The sequence below is a fragment of the Mytilus edulis genome, chromosome 6 (assembly GCF_963676685.1).
Source record: "Mytilus edulis chromosome 6, xbMytEdul2.2, whole genome shotgun sequence".
Taxonomy (NCBI): Eukaryota; Metazoa; Mollusca; class Bivalvia; order Mytilida; family Mytilidae; genus Mytilus; species Mytilus edulis.
The window spans coordinates 64,255,962-64,282,142 of NC_092349.1; the positions used below are offsets into that span (position 1 = coordinate 64,255,962).

Genomic DNA, 26,181 nt, shown 5'->3' on the forward strand with positions numbered 1-26,181 from the left:
AGGTTAGGGGAGGGTTGGGATCCCACTTACATGTTTAACCCCGCCACATTATTTATGTATGTGCCTGTCTCAAGTCAGGAGCCTGTAATTCAGTGGTTGTCGTTTGTATATGTTTTACATATTTGTTTTTCGTTCAATTTTTTTATACAAATAAGGCCGTTAGTTTTCTCGTTTGAACAGTTTTACATGGTCTTATCGGGGCATTTTTAAGCTGACAATGCGGTATGGGCTTTGCTCATTGTTGAAGGCCGTACGGTGACCTATAGTTGTTAATGTCTGTGTCATTTTTGTCTCTTGTGGACAGTTGTCTCATTGGCAATCATACCACATCTTCTTTTTTTATATTCACATGGGTAAAACTACTTCGGTAAATTTTTTTAAAGTAGTCTAAAGACCCTCTTCCACTACGAACGAAACTTTCCTCAATCTAATCGTTAATTAAATGTAGAGAACATGCAGATGAACCGACAATGTAGAGTTGTTTGTACAGAATTTTGTGAAGCTTAGGTATGTATACTACTAAACGATTGCCAACACATATAAGACATACATCTAACATTTTACTACGTAGGTGTAATGCAACCTTTATTCAATAGTGTTCTTCACTGTACATACGACAGGTCAGCCATTTTTTGGTATAACTGAATGTTTTAAATTCTCTTTAAATGTCAGGAATGGTTGCTTGATACCCCTCAATTCATCTAGCAGATCATCAATGTATATATCATGTTTATCAAGACGTTGTAATATTTGTATTAGTTTCTTTTGCTTATCTAAAGGATATAATTCCGGTTTTAAGAGATGCGCGAAGAATGATTCGGTAAATCTAGCCATGTTATGTTTTAGATTTGTTCCTCTGCACACACCAATTGTGCAATTATTTGTAGATTTACAATTGGTGTATTGAATTTCGTAACTATTTAAGGGTTGACATGTGATATTATAATAAGAGCATCCAGACGAAAAATAACACGTCGGCTCCACATTATTTATGTAATCCAGATCAATCAATTTGATCTTACCCTTGACCATAAGGAAATGGTCATATGGCAAAAAATCAACAAGTTTTAAAGATCCAAGCGGAGAATGATGCAAATAGGATATCAGATCAGCTATATCAAGTGCATGATTGAGTCTGTCCTCTATTTTAAATTTGGCCTCCGCAATTCTAAACTCTTTGCCAAATTCATACACTGCAGAAATGTCACCAAAAGGGAGATAACCTTGGTAGATATCAAGATCGTGCTTTAAATGATTCACACAAAAGCCTAACATTTTTAAAATTGATGGATGGTCAAGTTGGTCTCGCATTAGTATGTCTTTCATAAACAACACTTCTCTGAACTGTGCATCCCTTTCTTTAGGGTTTTTACGTGGTGAAAGTCTTTTAACCACTACCGTTTCTCCTTCAAATGTACCAATATCGATAGTTTTTGACATTCCTCCACCAATATCATACTTGAATAATCTAATGCTGTTTATATTTGTACAATTAAATTTATATTTTGATGCACTTTTATCGGACTTGTTTTCGTCTTCACATGTTTTGTGTCGTGGGTATGCTTCTTTGTTATTTGGAACATTGTAATACAGTACCAACAGTACAAATTGAAGCAATATTATGATTAATATATTTTTGTTTATTCTGCGAAACATTTTCCGTATTTTCTCGGTGTGTTTATCTAACTAAATTGTTTGACAAAGAAACTTCGAATGATTCTACCGGACTCTATTCCTTTACATTTGTTGCCAGACCGAAATTTCCTCTTTTTTAAATTTTGGTATGCGGCAATTTGGTCCACATTATTTCTATGTATCTTTTGAGAAAACGATCCTTTCTTTCTTATTTATTGCTGTTAAAACTTTGATTAAAACGACGTCGGTTTTCTACCTGCAAGTGAATGAATTTAATATATAAATAGATAGATAAAACAATGAATATTATTGAACCATGGATAATTTAAACAATACTAACTACCATTTTGGAATTAAAGTAACTATAGATTCAAATAAACTCATCATGAATGCCAGGATTAAAATGTTGTCAATCAGACGCCCGTTTCGTCTACATAAGACTCATTAGTGCCGCTCAAATGAAATACAGATAAATGCCGTACAAATTTCAAGAGCATAGAGGACCCAAAATTCCAAAAGTGTTTGCCAAATACATCTAAGGTACTATCATCCTTTGGTAGAACATCTGTAGCATTTAAAAAAGTTTTGTAAACAGTTATTTTATAATTATGACCTTATCAACGATAGTTCATGTCAACAGAGAACAACCGGATTGGTAATACCCTCTGGGAAGACCCTCACCAAGCAGTGGCATCAATCCAGTTGTTTTCAATAAAATCATCAAAGTTACCAGGATTGAAATTTTGTTTGTCACACGCATGTTTCGTCTACAAAAGACTCATCAAAGTAACTGTAGAAATATTTTGAAAAATGCCATAAGCAAACACGTGCAATTGATCAATAAAAGAAATAAAATAGAGGCAGTAAAATCCCACCCCTGATTGTTCCACATCAAGGTCAAAACAGTGTTCCATAGTAGTATCACAGCCTACTGTCTGTTGCAAAGGTTGTAACAATTAAATAGCTTAATCATTTGAAAAAGGTAACACATTAGTAAAAGCCTGAAGATATCCCCAAACCGCAATTCTAACAAAAAAATATAAAAAGGACACCGTTGAACTAGACCTTAATTTCTTTTTGAAGCATACATATGTATTGTCTTTCGGATTATAAAAAAAATAATTCAATTTGGTAAACTACTTCATTGTATCACGGAGGTTATATTTATTGAGATTCTCCTTTCTACGGGCACAATTTGACACAAATAATGTGAAATGGCATTTAGCTAACACAACTTTAAAATGTACTGTTTGAAAAAGGTTTAATTATTCAAAACACTAAGATTGTATACCCAAGACATATATTGACTTGATCGTATTTGGTACATATTTTCGGAATTTAGTGTTTTAATGTTCTTCAATTTAAGTTAGTATTTGATTTGGCCTATCCACTGTTTTAGTTTACCGACCCTTATATTCACGGAACGCACGACTAAAATTATGTGGTCAAGCAAATGACAAAAAATTATTCGGAATCTAGATTTTCAACATGCCATACATACTAGTGCTAAATTTTGAAAGAAAAAAAAATATTGATATGAAAAAGAAGATAGTTAAGATTATAATATTATAGTCTGTTCACGAGCAGGCATATATGGTCGCAGCCAGATTTGATATTGCATAAGTATATACGGCATCACTAGTTTTCATATTCTTTAATTTCATTGCTGGTGAAGAAGGCCAATCCAGAAAAACGATTTGTACACGCAAGTTTATAAAGTGCTATTCACATTTACCTACAGGCGATTCTTTATTTTTGTGCAAATACGAGATACTTCATTTGTGATTAAATGTTTTTACTTTTAGATAAAAAAAATCACCGATACTAGTTTTCGTTTTCATGGTTCGGGAATTAAAATGCTTTGGGTTGAGATCAAATATCTTGTACGTCTAGAAAAAAACCCTCTCCGTTGTCTTTTTAAATAACCGATTGAATGATGACCAATTCTCTTTCCATCTCTAAATACTTGTAATTACATATATGTCTAGATGGGTTTCTTTACCTTTACATCAGTATGAACATATACATCTTATGCTGTCTTATGCTTATTTGAAATCGGTGTTATACATCTAACTTTCTTGCAAACTTTCTCTACTTTTGAAATCGGTGTAAAAGAATCAGTCACATCCGACACGTTTCATATATATATTGTAAAATATCCAGCATTCTCATCCTTGCAATTCACGTTATAAGATGCAGACTAGATACAGATCAGAAACAGACAAAATGGAACCTCCTTTTGAAAAAAAAACCCGGATAAATTCTTACGTTACTTCTGTTCGAATTTTAGTAACCATTTGATGCTTTATTACTTTGATATTTAGTAATCACGCGAGTGACACCTTTTTATCATTATGTAAATATGCTGATCTGCCTATAGCAGTTGATAAAAAAGTCAATATTTAATAGAAAATATATAATAACTTTAATTACTTTATTTTCTTATTATCAAAATCAAGACTTGTGTGAAGGTTAGAAAATCATGTTGGTCTCTCTCAATATATTTATACTTTAATTGACAACATGTGTTTATCTTTCAAAGGCAAAATCTTTATAATTTCTTTCTTTAGTTCCTACTACTATACATAATACGGACATTAGTACTGTAAGTGTAGCTGGAATAAGTGATATGTATGATTTGAACATTCATTTAAAGCAAACATAATGTTGGTAAGAGCTTTTATAGTATTAAAGCTGATTGTAACAGCTTGAATTAATAATATTGTATAAATAACACCTCCACGCAATGTAAATATAAAATATGTATCTCTTATCATGATCATTGAGAAAATATGTTTGGTTGTTTTTTTGTTTGATTGTTTGTTTGTTTATTCTTTTTGTATTGTATTTTGTAAATGTCGGCTGGTATCATTTCTGTATAGGAATTTACACCAATAAAATTATTTGATTGATTTGATTTTATACATAATTGTTGTAAAGGGATGGATAAACTAATAAACGTATTATCGGCTAATGATTATAATGATTTTGTTAGACATTAATAGCAAATAATTTAATTTTGGATGCAACACGTCTTCTGATTGGCTGACGTTATTTTGTTATTAGCCCATAGACATAATTTAGTCATGTGACAGTGACGTCATCAACGATTTTTCATGGTTTTCTACGGTTTAAAATGGAATTTAGAATTAAATTATAAGACATGACTGTAATATTTGTTCTGTCTATTCGAAATAACATAAGCAATGTGGTGCACACTGTTAAATAACCCGCTACGCTCGTTATTCAATGTGCACCAATTTTTTTTATGTTATTTCTTCATAGACAGAAAAAATATTACAGTCATTCCTTAAATATTAAAACCATATAAAGAATTGAAAAACCATCATTACGAAATAACAAAACCACATCATGTAATGAAACAAATTCATAATATAAGGTTAAGTCACATACACATCACGTGGTATTTCGTAGTGCATTTCTTTAGACAATAAATTCAAATTAAAAAAATCGCACCTGCTCTTTCTCAAAAAGATTTTTACAGTGTAAAAAAGTGAGACAAATAATATCAAAATTATAGAAACTTCTACCAGCTCTAACTCAAAATATTGACAATTCTGTGTTAAGGGGGTGTAAAAGTCAGTTTGACAGCTTCAGACGTGATAAAATTTGACCTTTTTGAACTGGACCAAATCACTACTTAACATAAAGATTCAGCACCCAAATTGTTGTAACATGTAAATACATCCCCCTGCTTAATATTTCATGCATTTGATATCAAGAAATAAAATTAGAAAGTGTATCAAATAAAACATGCAAGTTATACACTGTTTACACTAGGGACTATATTACAACGAAAACCAAATGACGATAACTGTGTCTTTGGACCAAGTAATGTCAAAACCACATCAACAAATAACACAAACACATTAGATAATGATGAAACCACATCGAGTAATGACAAAACTATATTAAATGAAACAATCTCATGTAAAACAAAAATTCATTCAGTAATGACTATTCCATATTGAGTTATATCTAAACATCATTACGTAATGTCATAACCATCAGTGGCGGATCCAGGGGAACCCCCCTTTTTTGGACGATCAATGCAGTTGAATGGGGACATATAGTTGAAACCCCCCATTTTGTCCTAGGCTGAGATCCCCCTTTTTAAAATGGCTGTATCCGTCCCTGACCATATGATGAAAAGCAAAAATATTATTAAGTAATAATAAAACAAGATAACGCTAATATCAGTTCCATATAAGACAGAAGTGGCGTTTCATACTAATGCTTTCAATATTATTGTCAAAAATAAATTTGAAGTAAAAGAATAAGTGTAGCCAGTGTAGATGGAGATCGACTTTTCAGAATGTAAAGGAATATGAGTAATATCATTAATAGTGAAATAAAATGAAAAAGAAAATGACGTCATGCTATTTGTTAGTTTTCACTCTTAACCGAGTTACAACGTTTGTGGTAATTTGTTGAAAATATCGCCCATAATTCATTGAATTCTTCAACGTCGCATTGAATGTTTAGATTAATACGAAATGCTAACCTCAATTCAGAGACACTATAAATGAATGGATGCATGGATAAATGTTTTATTAGAGTACATAAAGAATCTGCGAAAATAAGTTGGTTTACAGTATACGTATAAGGAATAAATGAATCTATTGATAAATATAATATCTTGGCGAAGCACAAGTCATTCGTTACCTTATTGAATAGTCCATTGATCAGTAAGTCTAAAGACTTACCTTGTTTGTTTTGGACACCACAAGCTTCACAAAACTCCATACAAACAACGATACATTATTAATTGGATCACCTGCCTGTTCTATTTAAAAATGATTGTCCGTTAAATTCACCAAAATTTGTCCGCAGTGAAAGCGATTTTACAGAAAAAATGTGATACTATTTATTTTCGTATTGTTATTTTGCATATTAATCTAGAGTACTTTACTTTAAAAAAAATATATACCATTTCCGTCCCCGAGAAGCAATATTTCAACGTCATCTGCGTATGCTGTATTTTATATTTTTAATAATTTTCATACGGTGTTCAGGAGCTTACAGCTGCTACTCAAACTTATAAAACTAATCAACTAGTGTTTTGTTAAAGAATGTCTCGTCTTTTATTGAAAGCACAAAGACCTACGAGATAGATATTTAATATATGCTAATAGCTATTGTTCTCTGTGTAGTTTATTCACTTGGACATTTAAATTTCTTCTAGGAGAAATCTATCACTCATTGATTAATTTGCCTGACCAAAAAAATATCTTCTTTGTTGATTGAAATACATGTATAAACTCACATAAACTGCATGTGATACAGCATTTATTCAATATCAATAATATATTTTCAATCTGTTCAATATAAGCCTGATTTAATCATAAAAAGTTTATTTCTGTTTTTTTGTTTAACTACTGCATGCCTTTATGTTTCAAAGAATTTGCGTTTTTTGTGGTTGTTCAGTTATAAAGAATACATTTATGAAGACCTTTATTTAAACATTATCATTTCCGTTTTTATTTGTGAACAGACGAAAAAAAAGCTTATTTTAATAGGTAAAATGTTGAAATTTGATCAGAAATCAACTCTTAATTTTTAATTAAATCAGTGTTTATATCAAACAAATTGAAAATGTGTTATTGATTGAATACAAACAAAATCACATGCAGTTTTATAATTACTTATTTGTACATGTATTTCCATCATTCACAGTTCAAATTTGTTCAGATAAATTAATGATTGAGTGATAGATTTCTCTTGCAAGAAATTTAAAGGTCCCATTGAATAAACTAAACAGAAAACAAAAACTATACAGTAATTGTATTTGTTAGATGAGACAATAGAACCTACAACAGTTTAAATGGACAGGTAACTTGCAGGTGAATCTTTTGAAAACTATGATAGGGTTCGCAATAACATAAACGAAAAACAAGAAAACAAAAATTTACCATGGCACACTAACACAATGACGGGGAGTACATGTACTGAGCCACGTCAAATGGATATCTGCAACATAAATGATATATGATACGGATCTCAGTTTTCACACAATTACGCAGTGAATGAATTGGAGGCTGTTTATACACGCATAATCATACCTATAAAGAAGCACTGTACTTTATCTGACCTTTCCTTAAACATTTTTTGATTCGAGCTTCACTTATGAGTCATTTGTAGAAAAAACGCGCGTCTGGTGCAAATATAAAATTTTAATCCTGGTATCTATGATAAGTTTATTTGTTTCATGGATTGGGATATTATTAGGGATTAACAGTGCACTGCATGTACCAAAAAAATGATATGATGACCAATTGAAAAAAGAATATGGTGTGTATTAACAAAAACCAAAAATCATACCCGACTGCAATCCAATGCAACGAAACAACGCTCTTATTTTAATTTATTTTTGAACTTTAAACTAATATTACAGTTTAACTGCACGAACTACTAATGTTCCAATTGTCGTAACCACAATCACGTCCTCTTTTTTCCAATTTTTCCAATTAAACTTATCAACGGGTTTGTACCACATGTCAGGTATCACATGAGGAGCAAGATCTTCTCACCCACCCGTAGCACCTGAAATCGTCCCTGATTTTTGGTGAGGTTCGTGTTGCTCAGTTTTTCATGTTGTAATTTGAACACTGATGTTGGACTTTTGATGTTTTTTTTTACATATCTTTTCGGTTTGTTTTTGACTTATGAGTTTGAATATCATTTTGGTATCTTTTGTCTCACTTTTACAATGATGATGCAAAGGATATGAATAATCAAGAATTATATTTAAGTTCGTGAAATATATACCCTACATAAAATGAAAAAAAAGGATGTTTAAAGTGGTACCCAACACTTTCACTAAAATTAATTTGGCTCGTTTAATTTTTATAAAATTTTGTCAAAGTATTAACTTTGACCATTTAACAAAAATATAAAAATTTCTAAAATTTTGAACCAACCGTTTTGTCAGAAAAATTACACTGGTTATATAGCAGTTTGACAAACACCAATTTTGATCATTGAGAAGCTTAGTATTCCTTTTACAATACAACGTAATTAAAACGTTTAGCTGACTTTACAGAGTTATCTCCCTGTAGTGTTATGTATCACCTTAATCTATGTGTTTAGACATTTAAACTATTTTCAAATATGAAGAAATTTTAAAAACATCTTCATGTAACATCACCCCAATTGTACTTGCAGATATTCTACATTTTGAATGAGGTGCATGTACCTATTTCTTTTGTATGTAATATTGCTTTTTTATTTTCGCATTATGTTTTAACAGTCTGACGTTAAGAAAAACAATCAAAATGAATTTGAAATGATGCAATTGGGAAAAAATTGTAACTCTCTCCAGAATATCGACCTCAAGCACATTTTTTGGTCTGAAATGTTACAGAAACTCCATAATGGTCAGAAAGCGGTATGTTTTGTCCATCAACATCTATAAATCTGTCAAATACTCTCTGAAAAAGATGTTATCATGAATAGTGTGTTAACGTACATTGTTAATAATGTACTCACCGTGTGTCATCAGTACAGCGGATATAGGTACTAACCAAGCGGGCGTGATCGATTTTGACCTCACACGGTTACGAAAATCTTTGTATTGTTCACATAATACCAATGTGTACCTCAATCTAAACATAATTGTTGTCTTAAAAAATGATTTGGTCGTAGGTTGATGATTAGAGATGTCTCATTATTTTCCGAAAACAAGAACGATTACTAAAAACATGTGCAAATACTTGTGAAAGAAGTTAACACTGGTCTCATCCGATATAATTCTATATTCATTGCAACTCTTTTTCTGATAGAAGGCAACTTTGCGTGTTTAATACGTATAGTTGTTTCAATAATTGGCATTGAAATCTTTCATGCATATGTTTTTTTTTCGATATTTTATTCCGAAAAGAAGCGTTGTGTACGGTGTTTAGCTGACCACATAAATCCTTCTGTACGGTGCATAGTTAAGTAGCTGTACACCGTACACAAAAACAAATTTGCATACTCGTTTTTATTACCCAAAAAGTGTCAAGGAAAGAGTAATGACAGGTAGGTTAATGAATGGTAACTATTATGTTTGCCCTGTATTTGCTTTCTTTCAGGAAAAACATGAAATGTCTCGACAATTGTATCGAAATTGAAAGTTGGTGTTGACATTCACAACTATTTGCGCATTTACAAGGTAATTGTTCTTATTAGAATAAAAAAGTTGTCTTATAAATAGGAAAAAATCGATGCGAAAATTATTTTGGAGCAGGAGTTTCAGATGTTGAAAAATGTACACTGAATGTTGATAAAACAAAACAAAGATTTTCGTTACCGTGTCAGTTTAAAATCGATCATATTCGCTTGGTTAGTACCTACATCCGCTGTACGATGATACACGGTGGCATAATGTCATATTCTGTGTATTTGTGACATTGTATAAAATAATCTCATTAATTGATCATGAATAGTGTGTTAACGTAGATTGTTAATAATGTACTGATATTTTCATATTCTGTGTATTTGTGACATTGTATAACATAATTTCATTTATTGATTTGTTGTGAATAAACACCAGACACAAAGGAAACAACTTATGTCTGGTATTAATATTGAATAAATAAATCGAGTTGAGGTGACCAATGATAATCTGTTTATCGCTATTTTACCTATGATGACGTTGTTAATTTCTTTTACAACGAGCACGTGCACCCTTAGTTTCAAGCGATAATTTCTCATATCACTCTACTGTGCAGAAAAAAGAAATTATCAGTCATGAAGATCAAAGAAAAATTTCGTAAAAAGCCATAAAAATATATATAGGATACATTTATTCAAGAAATGCTCATCTGATTCAATTACATTGTTACCGTTGATATGTAGATCACATATGTATCATTGAACTTTTAAAATGAAAAAAAAAGGCAACAACATTACACAACCATACCACTTACTGTAAACCAACTTATTTTCGCGGATACTTTAATTCGCGTTTTACCCTTTCTTGACCAGTTCGCGGATATTAAATTGCGCGATTTTCTGATTTACTTGATGAAAATTATTAAGGAAAGATCCAAGTTCTACATATTCGCGACGATTTTTATTCGCGTCTTTTTTCTACTCGCGAAAGTCGCGAAATTAAATCGCTCGCGAAAATAAGTTCGTTTACAGTATATATATATTAACAAATTATCAACAATTTTTTTTACTTTGAATGACTGTTTGTGAACACGCATTTATACACGCATGTAGAATTCCTAGGAAAATGTTCATCTTTCAGTTAATAAATTTGTCTAAGTTCAATATCGGTTTTGTCGGAGTTACTGTCACAAATTAATAGCATATTTGTCCATTACGGATATGACCCTGTATGAAATGATATATTTGATATAATACCCTTATGTAGTACATATATTTTCATCTATATATGAAGAAGAACTATCAGATGGAGCAATTTTTTTCTGTGTACATTTTGTATAATCTTGATGTTTGTTTTAATCATTTAATTACTCTGTATGCTTTGCATGTGGTAAAACTTTTTTATATAAAAAACAGCGGATAAAACACGCCTATATAAAACTTTAATCTTATCATGTTACACATGGGCAGCATTTACTTTCGTATGGTTAAGGACCGTCTTCAATTAGCAAAAGAAAACAAGTTGTGTTAAAAATGTGTGATAACAGAATCAAATCCGTATTTGGCAGACTACTTTGTGATGATATTAGTTCTGTTTTCTATGTTTGGGACTGCACGTTGAAACTTTTTTCATTACATCACGTCAAACCACAAATACTATACTTACCCTTGTTGATTTGACATGAAATCCTTTGTGGACGATGTGATCCAAAATATAATTTCCGGACCGGTTTCTGGACAAAGAATTGACAATTCCGTAGGTTGGTAATCCAACGGCATCAACATAGGGATTCGACAGACCACTCGATAAAAATTGCTTATAGTTATCTATAATAAAATAAAATAATTTTCTATTCGCCGATAAATGGTATTTGTACAGTATAAAATAATAAGAGAATTTGTAAAATGTTAACTAATTGTTGGGTTTTAAGCTCATGTAATAATACATTATCTGTCATATCCATAAATGACACAGCGAAACTTGTGGCCGAATCGTGTTATAAATCATTTGCAAGGTTCGTCAGATTTTTCTGGAGCACCTGAGATCACCCCAAGTTTTTGGTGGTGTTCGTGTTGCTTAGTCTTTAGTTTTCTCTGTTGTGTCTTGTGTACTTTTATTTGTCTGTTTGTCTTTTAATTTTTAGCCATGGCGTTGTCAGTTTATTTTCTATCTATGTGTTTTACTCTCCCTCTGGTATCTTTCGTCCCTCTTTGGTATTTAGAATTCTTTTTTATTCTGATACAATGAAATGTTAAATGTATGCAGGTGGTGGAACAAATAGAATTATTATAATGATTCCAGATATTACTGCTGAATTTGCAATTCCAAAATTTTATAAGAGGAAACAAATATTTGAAACTTAACTAGGTGCTTACAAGTTCAGTAAGGGAAACAGATATATATAATTGTGCTTGGTGCTTAGATGAGATTCTAGAGTGAGAAAGAGAGATATACAATTATACTTTGCACTTTATAATACAGGAACAAGACTATTAGGCAGCAGACAAGACGACAAGACCTCAAGTCAGATTTAGAATTATCAAGATTTAAAATAGGAAAGAGCTTTAAATACTCTCCCTGAAAGATGTTCATGCTCTTCATCTCTGACTTGTTTGGCTTTCTAACTATTTTGATCTGAGCGTTACTGTATGTTTTATTAAGTAGACGAAACACGCGTCAGGCGGATTAAATTATAATCCTGGTACCTTTGATAACTTTTTACGAAATTTCGAATCACACTATACACTGTTCAAACCATAAACTCACAAAACAGTACTAGACTCGTCGAGATGAAATTATGGACAGTCACGGGGGTTGGGGGTTTGGGGACGACACTTCTTATATACAAGGTGATAGAACGTGCCGCTGGAATAGTAAATATTTGGGAAAAAGTATCAGAAATAATGATTAGGTCAATAATGTTCCCATTACTTGTAACATGAAAAGCTCTGTATTTTTTCACAGCCAACAGTCTCGCCGTAATTGAACATTACACAAGGAATCTGAACCTCAGAAAAGAGATCCAAGCATGATATATTTTCGATTATTAGAGACTGTGATTATTGTTCGCTCCAGCACTCTTAAATAAAAGTTATCACGTTATAATGACGTCACTTACCTTAGCATTACGTCACAAGACTTTTGTAATGTCGGAAAAGGATACATTTTACCTACACATTATATGAAAAGAATCAGGTTTTTTAAAAATGAAATCATATGAAAAGGGTGGGGTAACAGAACCCCAGCGACACCCACTATCAATTAAATATTGAAGTGCCCCCGCTCAACCGAGTACACTGTACGTTTTATTACTCACCTTCAAATTCAGGCGTTATATTTGTTGCCTGAACACGTGGTGACTGATTTAAATCTCCCAACAAAATATATTTATTTTCTGCTTTGAAGAATTCAAGTATTCTTAAAGTGTTGTTCAAGTTTTCTTCTTTATAGGTTGAAAACAATGGCGGTGAAACAGCTATCAAAGAAACATAAAGCATAAACAACATTTTGTTTATCTTTGTTGACACATTTGCGTGTTTAACAGCTATTAATATTATGACACAATGCTGACAGCTGTATCCCAATTTTTGACATTTGTAACTATTATGTCTGTTTTCACACATCGTTATTAATACAATGGAATTTGATGCATATGTCATACAAGTGAGAGATTTAGCAAGCTATAAAACTAGGTTTATAATACATCCATTTTGTACACTTAAATGTGTACCAATGACACTTTTCCTCGATTCGTTTGTTGTGTTTGAGCTTTTGGTTTTGACATTTGCTTTGGGACTTTCTGTTTAGAGTTTTCCTCGGAGTTCGGTATTTTTTGTTATTTGACTTTAAACTAAAAAAAAAGTGGAATGATAACTCCAACATAAAAACCTTTGATGACAATACCCTTACTGAAATTTAAGAAAATTGAAAGTATTAAAAAGTAAAACCTACATTAAAAAACAATCAACATCATTTGTTATAAACAATGAAACAGTTACATTTTTCAAGAGATGCCAGACGAAACTATTTACACCACTGGGTCGATGCCACTGCTGGTGGACGTTTCGTCCCTAAGTGTATCACCAGCCCAGTAGTCAGCACTTCCGTGTTGACATTAATATCAATTATATGGTAATTTTTATGAATTTCCTGTTACAAAACTTTGAATTTTCGAAAAAAATAAGGATTTTCTTCTCTCAGGAGTAGATTACTTTAGCCGTATTTGCACATCTTTTCGGAATTTTGGGTCATCGATGTTCTTCAATTTTGTACTTGTTGGCTTTACAACTATTTTGATCTGAACGTCACTGATGAGTCTTATCTAGACGAAACGCGCGTCTGGCGTACTAAACTATAATCCTGGTACCTTTGATAACGATAAACAAAGGCAACAATAGTATACAGCTGTTCGAAACTCATAAATCGATAAAAAAAATCCGGGTTACAAACTAAAAATGAGGGAAATACATTAAATATAAGAGGAGAACAACGACACAACATTAAAATGTAACACACACAGAAACGAACTATAATATAACAATGGCCAAATTCCTGACTTGGTACAGGCCCATTTTTAAAGAAAAAATGGTGGGTTGAACCTGGTTTTGTAGCATGCCAAACCTCCCGTTTTAATGGCAATGTTAAATACATTTGTATAACATTAGAATGACAACATAACATTACAGGACTACAATACAAATAAATAGGAGAACATATTGGACAAAGAAACACACTAATAATAACTAACGAAAGGCACCAGATTTTAAAATTTGATACGCCAGAAGTGCGTTTCGTCCACGTAAGACTTACTAGTGACGCTCAGATACAAAAGTTCGAAAGCCAAAATAAGTGCAAAGTTGAACTGCACTGAGGACCAAAAGTATAAAAAAAGTTTGCCAAATACGGCTAGGGTTTTCTGCTTGGAATAAGAACATCCTTATTATTTAGAATAATTTATTCTTTTGCAAACAGTAAATTTTATAAAATGACAAAATAAAAGATGTACATGATAAAACTGCAGTATTAAGTAATTAAAGAAAAAAAACCCGGATACATTTCATAAACCAACATAATCCAACACAAAAATAAACCACACCCGAGTTAGTCAAGGCCTAAACGCTAAAAGTGACGTCAAATTTGAAATTATAAAAAGGCACAAAAAATGACGTCACATACACAGGACTAAAACTATTTCTAAAAAATAAGATATAATAAGAATTGATTTAAGATTATATTTGTATTAACACTGATATTACATTTAATAACAATGAAAATTGCAATACTTGTTAATATCAAACTGAGGTAGCAATTAGACAATTAACTATATTATATAGCTATATCCGGTTTATTATGAATCAAACTGCAAACGTAATACATGGTACAAATTACGTTGAACCCAATCAAATCCAATAAATGAATGCGGTGATTAATTTTCTTTACCATAACACAGGAATATAACAGAAAAGACGTCAAGACATTTGACAAAATCCGATGAGAATTACAAATATAAATTAAACTAGTACATGTACTAGACAGTTTGTCTTGTTGGGTTTAACATTCTATTAATTTTATCAATCAAGAGGAAAAGGACAGGCGAAAGATATCAAAGAGACTTTCAAACCCGTAAGTCGAAATTAAAATTAAAATGTCAAAGCTTCAAAATCAATTACATACAATAAATCTAAAAGTGGATTATGATTGCTTGAACACAAGTTTTGTTTCGTTCGGAATGAGGAATGGTTGAATTTTTAATTACCCATGGAAAAAATGGCATGGTCTATGCAAATAAAAATCCCGTTTCACCAACTCTTTGTGACATCCGCTGATGAGTCTTATGCGGACGAAACTTGCGTCTGGCGTACAAAATTATAAACCTTGTATATTTGAAAATGTTTTACCAATTTGTTTTTAATTGCTAGATACAACAACACACTGAGGAAATCCTGGATAATCATAGGTCTGTTCTATGTTCCTTTGGAATTTCAACCAAAGATGGTGAACTGGATCTTCCATCACTGTATTGGATACCTAAACTGCATAAGTGTCCTTACAAACATCGGTATATTGCTGGGTGTTCCAAGTGCTCCACGAAACCTCTTTCTAAATTATTAACATATATTTTATCAGCAATCAAAGACGGGCTTCAAAGTTATTGTGAGACTTCCCATTCTAGAGGTGGCGTGAATCAGATGTGGATACTTAAAAATTCCAAAGATCTTTTAGAGTACATACAATCTAACTCTCTTTCATCTTGTAATAGTATTAAAACATTTGACTTTTCTACACTTTATACAAGTATTCCACATTCCAAACTAAAAGACAAATTGAAAGGGTTGGTATTGCTTTGTTTCATAAAAAAGAATGACCAACGGAGATACAAGTATCTTGTCTTAGGAAGGGATAAATCCTACTTGACAACATATTTGTTACGTTCGGAGGACGTGTTTTACAACAGACTATCGGCATTCCAATGGGAACGAATTGTGCCCCTCTTCTTGCCGACTTGTTTCTTTATTATTATGAGGCTCACTTCATACAGGAACTTCTTAGGAAGAAAGATAAGAAGTTAGCATTATCCTTTAACTCTACTTTCCCCTATATAGATGATGTTCTTCCACTAAACAATTCAAAATTTGGTGACTATGTCGAACGTATCTATCCAATTGAACTAGAGATAAAGGATACAACAGATACAGTTAAGTCGGCCTCATATCGTGACGTACATCTAGAAATTGGCAATTACTGATAGTAACAATTATTTTACTCTAATACCGTTTCGGGCATGCAGCAGACTAGAGTTCTTGATGACTTGCTAGCTGGAATTATGAAGTCTGTTGAAAACAAAACTTTACGACAAAAGAGATGATTTCAGCTTTCCAACTGTGAACTTTCCATTTCTAAGTAGCAACATTCCAGCAGCACCTGCATACGGTGTATATATCTCCCAATTGCTACGATATTCCCGTTCTTGAATTTCCTATCATGATTTTCTTGATAGAGGGTTGTTGCTTACAAGGAAGCTATTAAATCAAGAGTTCCAAATGGTGCAGTTGAAATCATATATTCGTAAATTTTACGGACGCCATCATGAGTTGATTGACCGTTAAGGAATAACCGTATCAGAAATAATATCGGATATGTTCCTTACGTCGTAGCTACAATCCCCTTCCCTTTCATGAACATGACCTACCGAATTATACTTTTTACCGGATTTGTTATCTCATAAGCAACATGACGGGTGCCACATGTGGAGCAGGATCTGCTTACCCTTCCGGAGCACCTGAGATCACCCCTAGTTTTTGGTGGGGTTTGTGTTTGTTCTTTAGTTTTCTATGTTGTGTCATGTGTACTATTGTATGTCTGTTTGTCCTTTTCATTTTAAGCCATATGGGGTTGTCAGTTTATTTCGATTTATGAGTTTGACTGTCCCTCTAGTATCTTTCGTCCCTCCTTTAAAGAGGTTGTTCGAGTAATGCAGAACAAGAGACAAATCAATGAAGCGAGAAAAGATTGAGAAAAAGTTCAAAGCCTGCGAGGTAAGGATCTTGATGATTTGCTTACCGGTGCACCCCGGTATTTGTTGGGGTTGGTGTAGTGCATTTGTGTTTCTTGAATTTCTCGCTGCATTGAAGACCTATTGGTGACCTTCTGCTATTGTCTGTTCTATGGTCCGGTCGTTGTCTCTTTGTCAAAGTCCCCATTTCCATTCTCAATTTTATTCTATTTAATGTTTCATGTCTTTTTGAGTTTTTTTGCATGGTATTGACGGATTTCTTCTTCTATTTGTTTTGATTGTCCTTTTGATATCTTCTGGTTCCCTTTCATTTATACTTACGGTCAATATAGCGGCTTGCAATTGCTGACGGAAGGTGCGTACAACCTATTTTGCCGATACCTTTTACCTGAAATACAGTGTAATTTAAATTAAATATTTGGGTAGATTTGGTATCAAATGAAAGCACTGTAGAACCCTGATTTCTTTTATATAAAACACAAAGTATATAAAATTATAATGGAAGGACACATTTGCCCTATTGTACAGAAGTACCTGTTATTGTACTATCAAACTTCTAGGAACCAGTACTTTCTAATATGCAATTAAAGATATGTAGAATTTTTCAGCACAAGTAGGGATGAGGTATATTGTTTAACATTGTCTTAAAAGGGTTAGGTTTAGCTATCCATAGATATAAAAAAGAAGATGTGGTATGTCAATGAGACAACACTCCACAAGAGACCAAAAATTACACCGAAATTTACAACTATAGGTAACCGTGCGGCCTTCAACAATGATCAAGGTCCATACCGCAAATCAAGCTATAAAAGGCCCTGAAATGACAATGTAAAAGAATTTATTTAAACGAGAAAACTAACGGCCTTAAAGTCTTAGTGTTTTGTTGAGTACTGTTTACACGTTTGGCAGCGGCGTTATCTATTTTTTTTTTAATCGTTTTACGTGTACACTTGAGTTCGACTGTCCACTTGGTGTCTTCTTATTTATTTTTATAAAAATATGAAACATGTGCTAAATTTATGCATATTCGGGTTTGTATTGATATAAAAAACGAACACACCAGCGTCTTTCCCTGTATGTCGATGTTGTTATACAGTTGCTTACAAACTGAATGTATAAATACAGGCAATAGTAATATACCGCTAGCTGTTCAATAGTTATAAATCGATTTAACTGAAACAAATCCAGATCACAAACCAAAACAAAGGGAAACACGACAACTATAAGAGGACAAAAACGGACCGACAGAAATACAGAGCTGCTACAAAAAACACCCGCCAACATACATAAACACAGACTATTTAATAACTGCCATATTCCTGACTTGGTACAGAACATTTTAAGAACATAAGGTTGGTCGAACCTGGTGTTATGGCTAGCCAAAATAATATAAAATGAGAGAAAAAGTTATCATAAGGATATTCAAACTTATAAGTTAAAAACAAACTGATAATGACATGGCAAGAACAACAAACGAACATGACGAAAAACAAACATCTGTACACAACAAACAACAGAGAAAACTAAAGACTGAGTAACACGAACCCAATCAAAAACTGGATTGATCCGGAATGGTAATAGTAAGCAAATTTGCTCCACATTTCGCACCCGTCGTGAATAATCAACTCAGTATCTTTCCCCAAAAAAATCATATGTTATAACAGTAGGGAGCTACAATTTTACATGACTACATTTGTTTTGTTGTATGATTGATTGATTGATTGTTAGTTGATTAACGTCCAATGGCAAATATTTAATACATTCTCAGGACGAGAATGGACTAAAAGTAAAAAAGAATATCAAGGTTTTGTAATAACAGAGGCCATCCGGGAGGATGTCGGGAAAATTTGGACTGTCACTGGTAAATGAGGGTTTAGTATAGGGACAGATATTTTGCCTTACAACAGACCACCTACGGACCCTTTTGCTGTATGAAAAAATATCTACGATCCTTCATAATTCCAGCTAGCAAGTCATCAAGAACTCTAGTCTGCTGCATGCCCGAAACGGTATTAGAGTAAAATAATTGTTACTATCAGTAATCGTCGGAGTCATTTGGATCATGACTTTGTAGTCTCAATGTACAGCACATGTATATTTGTTGGTAATAAACGGCCGGATATCTTTCTTATTTGTACGTTCATTTAAAGTAATGTAACTAACGGCGCGCGTTTTTATTTCGAATTCAACAAGAGGTGTTCAATTATATAAACTTTGTCCTAGTTTGATATCACAAGCCAACTCTGTCTTCACTTTACTGGTATGTGAATAGCGAAACTCAGAAACCGTATTGATGTTGCTTGAGTCAGCGTAGTGTAGAAAAAGAGGGACGAAAGTTACAAAAGGGACAGTCAAACTCATTTATCGAAAATAAACTGACAACACCATGGCTAAAAAACAAGACAAACAGACACGTAATAATACACAAGACACAGAAAACTAAAGGCTAAGCAACACGAACCCCACCAAAAACTGGGGTGATCTCAGGTGCCCCTGAAGGGTAAGCAAAACGTCAAAAGTAACTAAAACGTTTCATAACTTTAAAAACTAAGGTTCATCGGAGGAGAGATTAATATCAGGCGATTGTTCCGTGTGAATCACAAATCAAATAGATGAAATTACCTAGTACCTATTGTTCATATGATTTGAAAGAAAGTTATATCTTGTAAAAATATTAAAAAAAAAAGAAGATTCTAAATTCATAATTACCTTTGCGGATAACAACCATCTTGAAAAGGGTTTTTGTATACCAGGTATAAGGCTTTGTGCTTTTCTTTGTGTCATCGGATATTTACTAAATAACGCAAGCCCAGGACCATTGATTGTACCTATTTGTTTCTCTGGAGTAGAACTTACACACTGTTGTACTGACCGGTTAAAACCGCTTACAATCAGACATGCCAAACAATCATTCGACAAAGAACGAGCAGCTTCGCATCTTAGAATTAAACATTCTATGTGTTCGTCTGCTGAATCTAAAGCATTGCAATAACTCAAAAAACATTTCAGAACTTTTTGAAAATTTACAGGATTGCATGGATGCTTTTTAAGTTGTTGTTGGTTTAATAAAATAGTGTCGTCGTTATGGATTTTACTAAATGAGTATGGGAATTTTCTTCGTAGAGATTTTTGAATCAGAACTAAATCCTCTGCATACCAAATCTGAAATTACACAATAATATTAGATTTTTACCGACCACAAACTTCTTCCAATAGTGGATTTTAACTGCGCTGTTCCTTTGCTTTTTGTGTGTTTTTTACTGTGCATATACAGATCATAACCCATATCCGTTGACTTTTGACAATCTCCTTGAGACTTATAGATTATCGTTGATCATCTCAACGAGATTGAACCGGTACGGCGAAAGCGAGAAAAGCAATCGAGATGAGATGACCAATGATTATATGTTTATCGCTATTTTACCTATGCCGACGTTGTTAATTTCATGTCAATTGCATAAGCAATTCCACGTGCCTACTTAGTATCTAGCAATAATTTATCATCTGAAGCTAGTAGTATGATATAAATAATTATCACAAAAAAGATCAAAGAAAAAATGCACAAAATAGCGATGATATATAATACCGTTATAACAGACAACAAAGACATATCGATAATTACAGCAGATTTCAGTCAGTATGTAGCTAATGGTAATATCTTTGGTTAGCTTGCTTGTTAGCTGAACCGTGAAGTCATTGTTAGGTAAGGTAAACTTCCCTCCTTTAATAGTAGACTAGCCCAACAGATAAAAAATCTATCTCTCTGTAGGACTAAGCTACTTTAAAAGGAGGGTAGTATACCTTACCTAACAATGACTTCACGGTTCAGCTAACAAGCAAGCTAACCAAATATATTACCATTAGCTACATACTGACTGAAATCTGCTGTAATAAATGTAAAAGTAAAGATTACTTGTGGCTACTTGATTCCTATTCAAACTACTTCTCACCTTTTGATATAAAAACAAATCCGTCCCACATTTGGTACTAAATGATACGATCTTCAAGTAAATGCCAAATTGAATTTCCATAGAATACGATATAGAAAAAGGAAACAATGTTTTCATGTTTTTATCTTTTAAAAATGGTGGGTATACAAAAGCTATATGTAATCGGTCACTAATTATAACATGCCATGGGGAGGATTCAGGATATTTTAAAGGGTGTTACCCCAAAAAAATCTATATACATAGTCGAGCGATATATTTACCAATCATAACGGGGGCTTATTCCTTTTACGACCTTCTAATCTGCAACTGATTCCTGTCCTGAACAAGTATTTTCGTTAATCATATCCTTATATTTAATGCTTTGTCCATTTGTCTAATTTGATTTTGATCGAGAACTTTGAAAGTCTTGTTTAATCTATTTCAAAATGTTATCGTACGGCCTTCAACAATGAGTTACACCATACTGCATAAAGCGATAGAATGATCCAAATGACAAATCAAAACAATTCGAAAGAGAAAACTAACGACTTTAGACTCTTTCACATAAAAATCTTACGATTAGTATTAATTGTAACAGTTAGTTACACTGAAATTTTTAGTACAATCTCTTGTTTTTACTTGTTTTATTTTCGTGTGGAAGAGCTGCTGTTTTATGAACAAATAAATAAACGAAAACAAATATAATATACATGAACAAACGACAACCACTGAATTACAAGCTCTTGGCTTGGGACAGGCATATACGTAATGTGGCGGGGTTAAACATAATTATTGGTGCCAGACCCGTCCCCTTATATGGGACAGAGCCCAATGTTACCGCACAACATTAGTATAACTTTAAAAAATCAGATGAAAAGGAGTTAACTAACCAGATCGATACATAGCACACAAAATGTAAAGACAGAAAAATATTACCTTGTGCAATGAAGACTGATAAAGCACGAACCACACCAGAAACCGGGGACGATATCAGATGTTCCAGGAGAACAGGCAGATCGTGCTCCACATGTGACACGCGTCGTGTTACTCTTAATAAATATGTGCATACGTCATATTAATTGATTTGGCATCACACAATAGCGGATTAGTAGAGGACTTTTATGTAACCCTGACATCTGAATTTTTTCTGCTCAAATACTGATTTATCAATATACAACTTTTTGTTTATTTTAATGTATAACAATATCAATTTTACTTACATACCTCGTTTAGACAAATGATATCTGGATCCGCATGTAAAATAGCATCATCGATATGATTCCGTCTTTGATCATAAAATTGTAAAAATGTTGCCAGCCCAGTGTTAAAAGTGATAAGATGTTTTGGAATGCCAGTCTTCTTGTTTTTCTTCCATTTAGTGACATATCTACCATTAGCTTGTACCACAACAAAACACAAAAACAGCTGCACAAGTAACTTCATTATCAAATACCTGAAATCTTTAAAAAGTTTCCTTACCTTACAGTCTAAAATAAACATACTGTGGATTCAATTATTTTTGTGGTTATCAATTTTTGTGGACTGAGGAAAATTTCCATTTTCGTGGATAGGTCATTATAAAAAAAAGTTCAAAATTTCGACGAGGTAATATTAATCAAAATGATGTCATTGTTTGAAACATTTGAATGTGTCCCCCTATTCTATAGTATGGAACGATCTTCAGAAATATGCAATGGGAAAAATGAAGAGTTCCTTCAATTTTACCAATTTTAGATCATCCTTTGATAGAATCATGTCAATGGTATTACCAATTTAAAGCATACATTTAGGTACTAAATATTATTGTTTAACATCAAACTACTGTTCCAATTTGTTGTTTAGGTTTAAATTACGACTTGTTTACATTATTCATATAGCTGTGCATTCTATTCAAATATAAATTTCAAAGTACATTGTCGTAAAAAAGTTGTCTGTCATAACTGTGGCCGTTGTAAATACTAAAAAATACACTTAAACTGAATATATGTGAATTGTATAAGATTAAATGATAATAATATACCTAATCCTTCGTACACGACCTAAAAACACTTTCATTTATGAATAGGTTATGAATAAAAATAAAAAAATGTCCCATTTGTATATAGTAACACCACTGACCCTTTAGTAACTCCAATGAGTATCACCATTGGCATAACAGTTCACATTTTACCTTTATTAAGTACTGAACACAAAGCCAAGAACACCAAGCAAAAGAAAAAGATGAAAAAATAATTCTTAGGCTAAATAAACTCATCATAGATACCAGGACTAAATTTTATATATACGCCAGACGCGCGTTTCGTCTTCAAAAGACTCATCCGTGACGCTCGAGTCCAAAAAAGTTAAAAAGGCCAATTAAAGTACGAAGTTGAAGAGCATTGAGCACAAATATATCAAATTATATAACATAACATCAATAACTAAAAATGGCAATAATGTTACTAAATAGTGTCATTGGTGTTACCAACATACATCAGTTTGTGAAAACTTTGTATATGTTATACATGATATTGTTAAAACATTGTTAAATAAGTATTGTTTTTCATAAATAATATGTTGTTTCGCTTGAAAGAAACACAAAACAATGCTGATTGTCATGATATATTCAGTGGTGTTACTAAACTGGTCAATGGTGTTATTTTATCAAAATAGTCTCACCATTGACAGTAACATAAATGATTTAAGGTGTATTTTGAGATTTAGTTACGAAATTAGTGCTCTATTCCCCTATTCTAAATGTTTTTACTGGTGTATGTTTCTATTATCAATATATTTCATAATTCAAAGTTCAGGAAATGTTTTCAAAAAATGATTTTTACAAAGGTACACCATGGACATTATTTTCAATTATGATATAGCTTTTAAGATTTTTTCACTAAATTTTCAACATGAATGTTTGTTTTCTTTTGCTTACAGGTAACATTGCTAAGGGAGAAACTATTGCAACTGCTGAAATCTTGAGAAATAACTCTTACCCTACCAATTTGTCTTTTGGTTACACCATTGACTTAAAAATGAGACCTTTTGGTGAATGTTTTTAATATGAACCAACATACACCTCCCAAATCATTAAAAAAATGTTTGTATGTATCAAAATGCAATAAAAAGTGAAAAATCCCAATGACAAATGGTATAAATAATAGTCCTATTTCAGGTCTGCAAGGATTTATAGTAAAAAATAACAGTTGATTCTGGCTATAATCAAGGGTTTAAGAAAACATTAAGGATGTTTTTATAACATTGCATACTGTAAACTGTAAAAAAATATGTGAATGTTTGAACAATTGAATTCGTGGTTCAGCTGTTCTCAAATAACCCACGAACAATTAATTCACAGTATGTGAAACTCTTTTATACATTTATTTCCAATTTTGTGGTACCAGATAAAGACATCGATTGGAGGTTTCATTTTGGTCAATATCTCAATTGCGTCTCCAAACAAGGTACTTAATTTTTACATTCAAACAAAAAATCTCCGTGCAATATTATTGCAGATGATGCTATTTTTTACAAATGACGTGAGATTAACCATTTATGCTTATTTAAGGACCGTAGAATTAGGATGTTAAAACTAAGCTTGTAAGAACTGAACTTATACAGGATTGTAGTATGAAGATGTATTTCTGACCTCGGGAAGCTGAACATGAAATGGTTTTTCCGGGGATGGAAAAATTGTCAAAAAAAATCTCGTTTATATCCCGATAACTAACTTAACATAGGAAACGTCTTTGCTAAGAAAGAACCATTGTACATATCAAAGTTTACCATATGGGCAGAGATATGGGGATAAAACCGACCATGATCGTTTGACGTTATTTATATACTACACGGTCTTGTCATGACAATGTCAGTTTGTTTTCTACGTATGAGTTCGAATACTCATTTGGTATCTTTCAGAATGGGGATATCGACATAACTTAAATGTATTATGGTTCTGAAATTGAAATGTTCAGTTTAAAACAGAAGTTATAAGAGCAAAGTACTCTTTCTGTATACTATTATATTATAATTATAGTATAATCTTGTAACGGAACTTAAGTTTCATGTGAAGAATTATTGTAATTAAGGTGGAACTTACACCTGAACTAAAATTAATTTGGCTCGTTTGATTTTCTTTAAATTTTGACAAAGTATTTAGTTTGACCCTTTGACAAAAATATAAAAATTTCAAAAACTTTGAACCAACCGTTTAATCAAAAAAAATACACTGGTTATAAAGCAGTTTGACAAAAACTTATTTTGATCATTGAGAAGCTTAATATTCCCTTAACAACACAACGTCATTAAAACGTTCTGCTGATTTTACAGAGTTATCTCCCTGTAGTGTTAGGTTCCACCTTAATGAGGAACTGTTCATTTACAGGGTTGCTATAATAGCCGAATATCATATATTACTGAAACACAAGTTTTTAATACTATATAAACTATGGGGACAATATATTTTGACTATTTTGTGCCTGGAATGTTTATTGGTATGTGGAGGTAACTGGGGTGTACAGCTAGGATATGAATGTGAATCAATGAGACGGCAACCAATTGACACAATTACAAACGTTATTTTGAGGTCAACACAAGGTGTTCAACAATACATAATAGGTATGACAGGTACCAGGCTTATATTTTAATACGCCAGACGCGCGTTTCGTCTTCATAAGACTCATATGTGACGCTCGGATCTAAATAGTTAAAAGCAAAAACAAGTACAAAGTTGAGGAGCATAAGTAATAACTCTTGTCATTACATAAGTGCTGACTGCCGGGCTGGTGATACCCAAGTTTCTGATTTTCTCACTGCATCTACAACTTTAGAATGTTTCCACAATTTTAAACATAACATGAAGTTAATTCATACTTTAATTTATCATGAAAGGATTCAAATTTTTCGTATTCTGTTTGAATTTCCAGTTACAATTATCTTTTAAGTGCTTATATTTTATTTCCAAATACCCTTCAAACACAAATTAACCATGACATAAATTGATAGATATA

General features: G+C 32.5%; 1 protein-coding gene and 1 long non-coding RNA gene across 5 annotated transcripts in view; both read right to left on the bottom strand.

Moving 5' to 3' along the window:
- Positions 1-556: 556 nt before the first annotated feature.
- LOC139528107 (uncharacterized) lies at positions 557-6,982 on the bottom strand. Its single transcript, XR_011665527.1, has 2 exons — positions 6,363-6,982; positions 557-1,891 (listed from the first exon to the last, which is right to left on the bottom strand). It is a non-coding gene; the product is annotated as an uncharacterized lncRNA (long non-coding RNA).
- A 1,813-nt stretch (positions 6,983-8,795) lies between these two features.
- LOC139528130 (uncharacterized) overlaps positions 8,796-26,181 on the bottom strand; it is a 31,876-nt gene continuing 14,490 nt past the window's right edge. For 2 of the 4 annotated variants that reach the window (XM_071323968.1, XM_071323969.1), the window contains exons 2-7: positions 22,418-22,646; positions 19,974-20,426; positions 17,586-17,652; positions 13,068-13,226; positions 11,417-11,577; positions 8,796-9,086 (exon numbers count right to left, since the gene is read on the bottom strand). In XM_071323968.1, coding sequence (XP_071180069.1) covers positions 8,988-9,086; positions 11,417-11,577; positions 13,068-13,226; positions 17,586-17,652; positions 19,974-20,426; positions 22,418-22,636 — 1,158 coding nt within the window. In that variant the 5' untranslated portion in view covers positions 22,637-22,646 and the 3' untranslated portion in view covers positions 8,796-8,987. Of the gene's footprint in view, positions 9,087-11,416; positions 11,578-13,067; positions 13,227-17,585; positions 17,653-19,973; positions 20,427-22,417; positions 22,654-26,181 lie in introns of all 4 variants that reach the window. The other 2 variants (XM_071323966.1, XM_071323967.1) reach the window with 1 other exon arrangement.